The 11,051-nt window shown below is 42.1% G+C and overlaps 1 protein-coding gene and 1 long non-coding RNA gene across 3 annotated transcripts in view; one reads left to right on the top strand and one right to left on the bottom strand.

Annotated features, from left to right (window-relative positions):
* Positions 1-11,051, top strand: part of LOC106519653 (caskin-1) — a 47,260-nt gene that overhangs the window by 31,366 nt on the left and 4,843 nt on the right. The window contains exons 13-19 of one of the 2 annotated variants that reach the window (XM_014011414.1): positions 843-924; positions 3,761-3,828; positions 5,454-5,558; positions 5,975-6,076; positions 6,212-6,350; positions 8,660-9,408; positions 9,480-10,125. In XM_014011414.1, coding sequence (XP_013866868.1) covers positions 843-924; positions 3,761-3,828; positions 5,454-5,558; positions 5,975-6,076; positions 6,212-6,350; positions 8,660-9,408; positions 9,480-10,125 — 1,891 coding nt within the window. Of the gene's footprint in view, positions 1-842; positions 925-3,760; positions 3,829-5,450; positions 5,559-5,974; positions 6,077-6,211; positions 6,351-8,659; positions 9,409-9,479; positions 10,126-11,051 lie in introns of both variants that reach the window. The other variant, XM_014011413.1, reaches the window with a different exon arrangement.
* Positions 5,566-7,174, bottom strand: LOC106519661 (uncharacterized). Its single transcript, XR_001310470.1, has 3 exons — positions 7,039-7,174; positions 6,239-6,322; positions 5,566-6,088 (listed from the first exon to the last, which is right to left on the bottom strand). It is a non-coding gene; the product is annotated as an uncharacterized LOC106519661 (long non-coding RNA).

The following is an 11,051-nucleotide window of genomic DNA, read 5'->3' as shown; positions in this document are numbered from 1 at the left end:
GGGGGGAGGACCAGGGAGGATGATTCAACCACTCAACCACTAGATGTCGCTGAAAACAACAAATCCTACACACTGTGCCTTTAATTAAAAGAATTTAGAGTAATTAAAGTAGAAATCCGGGGGTTTGGGCTTAAGAGATGAATGAACCAATTGGCGGGCCGAACTTTGGTCACTCCGGCCCGCGGGCCGCCAGTTGAATAGCCCTGCTATATGTAGTTTTGATTATGTGTGATCCTTGTTAACTTTAGCTTCCTGCCTGGTTTAAATATGCCACACTAAGTCTGAATGTAAAAGTGCAATAAATGGAATTACATTACAGACAGGTGCGGAGGTGTGCATTTAATTCTGCACAGAGCTGTCAAGTCTAAAGGATTATATATGCACCCAGCATACCTGCACTATAACATCTTCAAGTACTTTAAAATGTATTTTGATTGATTGTTATAAAGAATATATTTATACACTATGTGCAAGAAGCAAGGAAATCCATGTTTGGCAAGATTGTCACTTAACTCTGCTGACGTGTGACACCGTTTAAAAACAAATCCGGCTTTCAAACTGTATAACATTTACTGCCAAGAAGCATTGTTGCAACAAAGACATAACACTCTAATTTTTCTGTCTGCAAACATGATTAAATTCTCATTTATATGCTGATAAAACACAAGTATTGTATTTCTGGTGTAGCAGGAAACTGCAGAACGAGTAGCGATGTACTGTACGTTGAGTCACAATCCACCTCTGGGACCTGAGTATATGCTTTAGCAAATGTTTATGATGTGTGTGTGTGTGTGTGTGTGTGTGCGTGCGTGCGTGCGTGCATGTGTGTGTGTGTGTTTTAGCTCCTGGCCACTGTGCTGTCTCAGTCAGTAAAAGCCAAGGAGCATCTCTTGGAGCAGTCGCAGTCTGTGGAGCAGTCAGCAAGTAAGCAAACATTCATCACATCCGTTCGTCCCAAGACAATAGCTTTCATTTAAAAGGGGGTTTGTTTAGGTATTTAAACAGTTGTCTGCATTGGTAAAACCAAGGAGCGCCGTCTTCCATTCAGTCCCAAATAAAATAGAAAATCTTGTTTGTACTAAAGTGATGACAATTTGAAGTGATCAAGGCTGTGTTCACAAGCAGAGCAATTCCCTCTGGGCTTGTTTACATCTTTTTTTTCATCTCACATTTAGCCAGCCTGGCCCTCTAAAGACCACCTGTCTGTTCATATCAGACGCCAATACAATCCCCTTTTTTACTGTACTGTAATTCTTTATTAATAAAAGCAACTTTAACACACTGCTTAGATCCTCTTTTTGTTTTCGCAAGTTTGTTATTCAGGGTTTAACTGGATTGACAAAGATTTGCCGTCACAGCAGCTGCTTAAGTAAAAAGATCGACTACTGCAGCTGTTTCATTGTGATGGGATAAAGTCTGAACATAAGAGTTACTCAGCATACAGTGCAATTATTTCTACTGGATGTTGTAATTAGGGGTGGGGAATAGGGCTGCCACAAATGATTATTTTTATAATCGATTAATCACCGATTATTTTTTTCGATTAGTCAACTAATCGGATCATACATTAATTGAAACATAAAGCTTATTGCACCAGAGTGTAGCTGCTATTATATAACCATGGTTAGATTTTAGCTATATGCTAACTAAAAATAATTGCTGTGGAAGGCAAGTTCTGCTCTGCAGATATTACACAGGTTTCTCTTTCATTTTCTTAAAATGATCCCACACTTTGTGCTCCATTGCTGGGTAGCCATGATACCAGACCCTGTCTGTATAATGTCTTGTGACGTCCACGGCCTACCCCAGTTACCACTACTGTGCATGTGTGTCAAGGACAGAAAGGCAGATGTGGCAGTGGAAGGTGTCAAAGCAGTTTGGAGAGAAAAACAAAGTAAAGAACAAAAAGACAACGGTTAATCTATTACTAAATTAGTCATCAATTATTTTAATAATCGATTAGTCGTCGACTAATTGACTAATCGTGGCAGCCCTAATGGGTAAATACATTGGAATATACTTTTTTCCAATTMAATATTGATTCAGAAAGTCCTCTGAATGGATTAAATCCCCTGTCTAGTTTGTCATGTTTTATGTTTGCACTCCTTATTTAGTACAAGTATTATTGTGCTTCTGCTTTTTTTCAGATATTTTGTTTCTCAAAAAATGTAAATGTAAACCATTTCTGTTTTATATGGACAAGAAAATACATATCTAAAAAATATCCACAGGGATTTCAATGAGTTATTTGTGTACTCCCTCTTGTTATGAAATGAACATTGAATCATTTAGATAAATATCGTACTGAAATATAATTGAATTGTGAGGATGTTAAAAATACCCATCCCTAGTTGTAAAACCTTTTTCTACAAGTTTAGACAAATTCTTTAGTTGCTACTTATTACCTATTATATCATTTGGGAACTATTCAGGATTTAATCTCACAAACAAACAAAAACAATCAATTTGTGTGATTTGCAAGGTGGCTGAGATGTTTAGAAGAAAGAAAGGATAAAGGAGGCTTAAGATTCACCCTGGGTTACACCACAGCTGGGCTGAACAAGAGATTTATTTCACAGCAATCATTTTGACTTGAAACAGTAGTTCGTGTGGATTAACAAATGCTACATTCCACTTATGCTCCTGTGAAATAACAAATAAAAATTATATTTAACTGGATTGCTGCCTTCATTAGTATGTCCATACTTGTCCTACTGTTTCATGTCAAAACGTCCACCTGAAATAGGCCTGTTGAGGAGGTAAAGGTATTAACCAGTGGTGGGCAGCACTAATCTAAAATTAGTTGCACTAACCCTAAAGCACTAACTTTAATATTTAGGTCCCATAATTTTAAAGCACTAACACACTTAAAAATTGAGCAAAAGCTAATTCTAAAGCACTAAAAACCCAGCTGGTCCATGGAACATTCTTCAGAGTCAACATGAGACAATATTTTCTGTGTGCAGAATATTGTTAATATTTCATCTAGTGTAGTGGTTCCCAAAGTAGGGGTCGTGTCCTCTTTGTGGGTCACAAAACATTATGAGGGTCCCCAGAAGATTTCCAGACATTAATTTAAATGCAAAAAAAAAATGCTAATGAAATATTTTTCATCATGATTATTAATTTTTTTTGAAATAATCATAAATAAATAAAAATTAGTATCATAGGTTTGTTATTATTCCCATGTTTAACAGAATTATTAGCAAAGTTTGCTACGTAAGCAAATAATATATGAGGTCCCGAGTGTCTGCAACTGTTATTTTGTGAGTCGGAAGCAAAAAAGTTTGACAACCACTGATCTAGTGGATAAATGACTCGCATACGGCCACGGCTTTCACCCTCAGCTGTTGACAATAACATTGATCAATAACATTTAAAGAATTCAGTTAGTGCTTATAAATTTAGCAAGTGCTAGTCCACTAATGAATAAATAAATTAGCAAAAGCCCTAAAGCACTAATCAGAAAATTTGTTCCCCTATTAGTGCTTTAGTGCTTTTGGGGAACTGTGCCCACCACCGGTGTTAACAGTGACAAAAGTGGAGCTGGTGTGATGAACAAACAAAAACAACTCTTAAAAATATAATTTCAGGTCATTAGTAACGAATGCTTTCTCTGTATTATGAAAGATTTTGGAACACGACAGGAAGTTGTTTTATTCTTGTCATTCATGAGATGTCATTTTTGAAAATAAAACCTTTTAAAAATATATGTTTTTGCTCATCTTTTTTTGCCTCTTCTCTCTTTCTCATCTTTAAGGCTCCTCTAGCTGCACGGTTCACGAGCAGCGGTCGTTTGAGCGGAAGGCAGAAGAGGATGACGGGAAAGTGAGTGCGACTGCTTCTGATTGTTCTCAGACGTTTCATAGGGATGGAGCTCGGCACGTGGAACGATAACGCATCCGCTGCAGAGCGTCCGAGTGTAGTTGACATGGGGACAGGCGGAGTGACGGRCACGCAGAGGAGCTGTCGTCCTGCCTCCTGCGATCACACTACCTTGTGGACACCCACGTGCAGCTGCTCTGCCGGCGGGGCCGTTCTGTGAAGCCGAGGCTTAAATAACCTCCGTGAGCTCTACGTCCAAGCAGATGTTTTGTTATGGACTCACTGGTTCCCAGGCAGCAGCTGCCATCTTTTCAGAAAGGCATCAGTAATTGTGTTGTAGAGCATCCTCGTTGGTTGATCTCATCCACAGCGAGTGCTCGCCAGCAGTTTAAAATCAATATTGTAACTGGGCCTCTTTACAGAAATTGAATTTGATTTTTTTTAACTTGTTTAACTTTAGTGCTGTCCAATTCACTGACATATAAAGTAGAAAATAGATTGATCTCACCGTTGCTATAAAATTAATTATTACTCTTTAGAAAATGTGTTGTTTTTTTCCTGATTATAACAGCCGACATTGAGGTTTGTGAAGTAGCAGAATTATCCATTATCCTTAAGGTGTTAATGTAGGCTGGACTGAGTCAGTTCTTCAGTCCCTGTCTCCTTTTACRTCAGGGGTCTGCAAGACTCCTCAGACCCTCTGAAGTGGCCCCTTGTGACTTTGACTAAAAATAATGAACTAGAGTCATTTTTGTTTAGAAATTATTTTTTAAAAACACCGTAGTAGTTTAGCAGTTCCTACATTTAGTATATGCTTGGATTTTCTGCATGAGCTCAGTTTTTAACCGAAACAGCCAAATGTGACAAATATTCACTTGGATGTGTGTAAAATTCAGCAAAATGCAGTAAAATTCATTCTGGCTCACTTATTTAAATTTAGTATTTATACTGCAGGGTTAGGCCTGTGTTTGATGGATTTAGTTTAGTGTTTCAGTCATGATAAAAACATTGTCCTTTTTTCAGCGTATGATGATAAAAATAAGGCACGTCCTTGTTGGTTTTTCAAATGAAGTAAACACATCCTCTGATAAACAACTCGTGACATTTAAACCTATAGTCTGGACTTGGAAATGATTTATTTTTCAGTCATTCTGTTCTACGCTGCTGCTTTGCTTATGTTCATTGTTCTGCTGCATGACCCAATTTCCATTAAGCTTCAGCTGTCGGACAGATGGCTTCACATTTGACACAAAAATGCTTTGATAATCAGTTCATGGGTCGACTCGGAGGCAGCATAGTCCCCAGGTTCTACGGCTGAAATATGAAATAAAGTGAAATCATCTACCTCCTCCTCCACCACCATGCTTGATGATTGTTGTGAGATGCTATGCTTAGGTTTCATCAAACTTATCACCGTGCCTGATCTCTCTAAAGATGATTGTTGGAGCTGTGTAGCCCTGAACTAAGAGAAAATTCCCCATATAGAAAACGGGATTCCAGTTTGTTTGGAAACGGAACTAAAAGCTCTCCTCAACTGTCACGTTTTTTCCATTGTTGGGTTTTATTTCTCTAAAACATGATGACCGGTTCATTTTTGAGTCACGTTCTGTCTTCTGTTTCTTCAGAAGCAGGCGGTGGTGGCGTGGCTGGCGGAGTTTCAGCTGCAGTTCTACACCACCCACTTCCTCACCTCTGGGTATGATCTGGACACCATTGGCTGCATGACTCCCGAGGTAAGGTCATCACCTCTGACCCCTCCCCGTTAGCCAGCAGAACCCCACAAATTGTTCACCCCTCGTCACCTGGTGTGAGTCTGAACCAGTCGAGTCTTGTTCTCTGCCCTGTTTTTCGCACACATTTTTTTCACACATTGGCTCGTCCACTCTGTTAGCGTCACTCCGTGTTTGTTCTTTAGTGTGGGTTCAGTGTGTGTGTGTGTGTGCTGGAGCAAACACTACAGTGTGACACGTACCCACCCGAAAGGCAGGGAACACTCATCAGAGATTATCCCCAGCTAAATGTTCCTGAAGGCATATCACATGCAGCCCATGTATTCATGTTCAACTAGCATCAAATTGTTTTGCATGATGAATAAATAAAATGTTGGCAACGGTGGCCGTGGTTAAGCCAAGTGTTCTTTATGTTTCAGGACCTGACAGCCATTAATGTGATGAAGCCCGGGCATCGAAAGAAGCTGCTGTCAGAAATCAGCAAACTGTACTCCACAGACTGGCTSCTGGACCACAAACCTGTAAGGCCTCCGCTAGAGACAAATACAGAAAGCAAAGGGAGACGTGAAAATTTGGTCAAGTCTTGATAATCACGGTTTCGTATGAATCCATAAATCATTGTCCATGTTTTTATTTTATTTATGTGTGTAATTTAGGCCAACCTGGCGGACTGGTTGTCTCACCTGGGTCTCAGTCAGTATTACCAGGTTCTTGTGCAGAACGGGTACGAAAACATTGACTTTGTCTCCGACATCAGCCTCGAAGATCTGCAAGAGATTGGCATCACCAAGCTCGGTAACTTTACTGCTTAGACAATTTGGAGAGCTTGTTTCAGTGTGGCATTTATGCAACTGCCTGTGTGTGTATTTGCCTCTCTGTTAGCAAAATACCTCCTGATCTGATGGATGGATTCAAATACAACTCTTATAAAGTAATCATAACGTGTACATTAGTAGATTCAGAACAGCTGCCGTGGTTAATCAATCTTAGCAAATAAGTGGCTAATGTTTGGAGTCATTCCATCACATCCTCAGAGCTAACTGACTATGTTAATGTTTTTTAATTTTTATACACAGAGTGTCAGGAGATGTGCATTCTTTCAAAGAACGATAGTTTCATTGAATCGATTTTAGGCTAAATATTATTTCCTAAATTAGATTTTAAGTTTGCACTTAAAATCCCATCAGGAACTGATTCATGCGGTGTATGGCACTACAAAACTGAACAGCAGCTTCCTTTTATGTGAACGTGTTTAGAGTTTCAACATGTCATTTAAAGTAGAAATATCCAAAATCCACTTTTTTTGCTGTTAAATACATTTAGTTGTGTACTTGACTAGTTCTAATTTGAATTTAGTCTCTCTCTGTGCTGCATAGTATCAGGTGTCAGCAGGGAAAAACCCAGGGCGCAGGCAAAAATCAAAAGTGCAACAAAAAGGCTTTGTTAAATAACAAAAAGGCTGGCGCTGCAGCTCAAAACTTACTGATTGGAAAACAAGAAGACACCACACAGGCTGAGGGGATGCAGCACAATGAACGGACAAACACGAATGACAAGACTCAGAATATAAAGCAAACAAATTAAGAGACAATCGGAAACACCTGGGGAGACACAAGAGGGATCAGGTGTGTGTGGGCGGAGCTGGAGTCAAAACAGCAGGGAAAGGAAAACACAGGGGAACAGAAAAGCAAAAACACAAATCATGACACATAGACATCTTTATATTCTGTTTGTGTCATTTTTTTCAACCCGTTCAGTTTTCTCTTTAGCATTTTCTGAACTATTACGTCACAATATTTGTGACAGGACTTCTAAGTAAGGTCTGGCCTTACCAACTACAATTTGGTGGTCTTCATTCTCCTCTGGCTCGGGGTCAGACTCTGGCTCCAACATGTAAGGCTGGATGGACAAGTCTTCCCTTGTTGACATCTTTTAATTCATTTGTAAATGAAAAACTTCTGCACAGCTATAAGGATATTATCCCCTCTGTCAAGCTAGACTGAACGGGTCTGGAAGCTGAAGGGGGGCGGGGCATGAAGCGCCTCATTTGGATTTGAAGGAACAGCATTAAAATGAGTTGATCTGAGACACACCTCAGAAAAGTGGTAAAAGAAGGGCTTATAAAGTCAAAATAAGGAGGAATTCAGGCCGAAGCATTGCAGTTCCACTTTACATAGACCTAAAATAAATGATTTAAATGAGAAAAAGTATTTAAAAGCATAACTTGTCTACCTTAACTTTATGCTTAAGAAAGATGACACCAAACAATAGACATCAGAATACATCAAACCAGATGTTAGAAGTTGTTGTGACAATAAAATATTGTTGACAAAAAGTGAGTTGTTTGCTGGTGCAGCTTGTAACTCTTTGGTTGAAGTGTGCCTCTTGAAAAGCTCCATTTGAAGGGCCAGGTAGCCAGGTCTTCCCCTACAACACAACAAATTGGGACAGCCATTGGAGATCAAGGGGCGAGCATGACTTGTCTTCTGAAGATGCTCTGTGTTGAAGGATCAGTGGATCTGTGCTCGACTACTCCACCTAGGCTGCCTTGTCGAGTGCAGATCCACTGAGAAACTTGCTGTTTCAGCAATATTTAATTTAAAAAGTGTACTTTTGAGGTTAAACAAATGTTCGGAATTAATTTAAATAAATGACAGGTTAAAAGGGGCATGGAAATGTCTCTTTTTTGTATCAAAAAAATATCGGACCGTGAAACTAAAGTATTGAACCGAACCAAATCGTGAATTTTCTGTATCGTTGCATATACATACCCATACCTACAAACACACACACACACACACACACACACACACACACACACACACACACACACACACACACACACACACACACACACACACACACACACACACACACACACACACACACACACACACACACACATACACACACACACATACATACACATACATACTGTATATATCTATACATACACATATGCAGATACCATTCCATCAGTGTCCGACCAGAAAACCCAGGATGTAAACACCTGTTTGTGTGCGGTTGTGAGAATGCATGTAAATACAAGATCTCCTTTATTAATTATTTATGAATTATTCTCCTTCTCACCCGTTTTGTGTCAGGACACCAGAAGAAGTTGATGCTGGGCGTAAAGAGACTGAAGGAGCTGCAGAGAGGGGACAGTGGGGCTGAGCCTCCTCAGAGCTCCTTATCGCCTCCACCTAGCCCAGGTGGGAGCACCTCCTCAGAGCCACACAGAGAGGCGAGGAGGCAGCGGGACAGCGCCCTCGGCCCACTGGCCAAACCTCGACCGGGCCTCGCGCCCTCACAGACCCCTCCCCACACGCCCACCCAGACACCTCCGCAGACTCCTCCGCACGCCCGCACCCAGCAGGCCTCCCCTCGCGCCCGGCCTCGGGCGGACGCCTCCGTCCCTCTCCTGCGGCTGCCCTGTGGGGAGGAGGAGCGCCGGAGGACCTACAGCCTCATCGGCTCCGAGTCGGATTCGAAATATGCCACCGTGTGCCGCAGCAACTCCACGCACGCTGCCGCCTCCAACGACATCACGCTCAACCACAGCCAGTCGTCCGTCACTCTCCGTCCCCGTCGGAAAGGCCGGCCCCCGACGCCTCCGAAGCGCTCCTGTTCCTCCATCACCGGAGGTGACGGGGATGGGGAGGGGCTGCTGGGGTTACCGACCTACCGAGAGCGGCGAGCCAGCGACTGTGGTGCCCTGGGAGCAGCTTTAAGGGCTCTGGACTCTGGCCTGGAGAGATCAGAAGGTGGTTCTGGGAGCGTGCGCAGCCTGGCGGCCATGCTGGAGACGTCCATGGTGCAGAGGACTCTGGGAAGTGGTCCCAGCTACCTGCAGGTGGGTGTGGTCAAACCTAAAGTTTGGGTCCTCATAAAAAGAGATGTTCATGAAGAGCTTTTTACTTACAGGTGAGTCCACCTCTGCTCCGTCGCCAGGCAGGTTCAGGAGGTCTAGGGTCCGAGGAGGAGGATGTACTGAGTAGGCGCAGGACCATCAGTGGACTTGAAAGCCTCCCCGGCAATCTCTGTGAACCGTCGCCTCGCCAGCCGGCGCAGCAACGTCCAGAACCACGACCCCGATCCAACGTGGCGTCCTCAGCACCCGAGGTCACAGACGGCACGRCGACGCTCAGGAGGAAGCCGCGGCCTCCGCTCGTGGACTCCGAGGCACCCGAGTCCGTGGCTACGACCGTCGTGACCATGACAACCAGCTCCGACACTGTGCGCAGGAGGCCGCGCGCCTCCGAGCAGACAGAGTGCGTCACCCAAAGCAATAATCGGTCTGACTCTCCGGACGGCAGCCGGAAGTCCAAGAGCGAGCAGCAGCCGAATGGCGGCGTGGTGCTGAGGCGGAGGCCGGTGTCCGACGCCGCAGAGAGGACAGAGACCACCAGGGAGAGCTGCGAGTGGATGGAGGCCAGGAGGTCTCTGAAGCCACCCGTCTCACCAAAACCCTCCTCTGTGGCCATGAGGAAAACACAGGCTGACCCCCCAACTCCCACTCGCAGGGTCCCCATACCTGGACCCGACAGTCCCGAGGTGGCACAGAGTCCTGGTGAGAGCCAGACACACACAATAAACATATAAACAAACAAACAAACAAACAAACAAAAATACAAACATTCATACATACATACAAACAAACATACAAACAAACATACATACAAACAAACATACAAACAAAAACATACAAACAAACATATAAACAAAAACATACATACAAACAAACTAACAAACAAACATACATACTAACTAACTAACTAACTTTTAAAAATGTAAGGAGTAGAAAGTACAGATAATTGTGTGAAAATGTAAGAAGTAGAAGTAAAAAGTAGGCTGAAAAATAATTACTCAAAGTACAGATACCCAAAAATTCTACTTAAATACAGTAACAAAGTATTTGTACGTAGTTACCTTACAACTCTGTAAAAGTGAAAACTCATTTCTTGAAAAAATTCTCTCACTGTCATGTTTTTGTCAACATTTGGGTTTGAAATCTACATATTCATATGAAATGTTTGTGTCGGTTTTCTGGAATAAAACAGATCCCAGCAGTTTAAAACGAGGTGCTTTGATTTGTTTTCCTAAAGACAACTTGCTTCTCACCAGAGAAGCTCTGAAAGTGATGAAGCTTGTTTCAAACTCACATGTTAACAGTACGTTTGCAAAGTCTCTCTATAAAGCCACTGTAGATTTATACCAGGATTATAGAGCAGGTGAACTCACTGCACCTGCTTGTCTGATGACACAATCTGACAAACATGAAATATATTTTTCAGCATTTATTTCTAGTCCACAAGAGACACAAGAGATTAAAGAAAATGTTGCATGAATTGTAAACTTTCATTAAAACTTCAAAGTTTTGTTACTGTCCTGCAGATTTCTGCTACCAACAATAGTTAAACTGAGTCAAACCTTAAGTGTAGAAAATGATCAACACATTAAACCCTGCTGGCTTTGTTTTGATTTATGGATATTATG

Source organism: Austrofundulus limnaeus, unplaced genomic scaffold, assembly GCF_001266775.1.
Source record: "Austrofundulus limnaeus strain Quisiro unplaced genomic scaffold, Austrofundulus_limnaeus-1.0 Scaffold80, whole genome shotgun sequence".
In the NCBI taxonomy this organism is placed as follows: domain Eukaryota; kingdom Metazoa; phylum Chordata; class Actinopteri; order Cyprinodontiformes; family Rivulidae; genus Austrofundulus; species Austrofundulus limnaeus.
The sequence above is the reverse complement of the archived record's forward strand: the minus strand, read 5'-3'. Positions and strand labels throughout refer to the sequence as shown.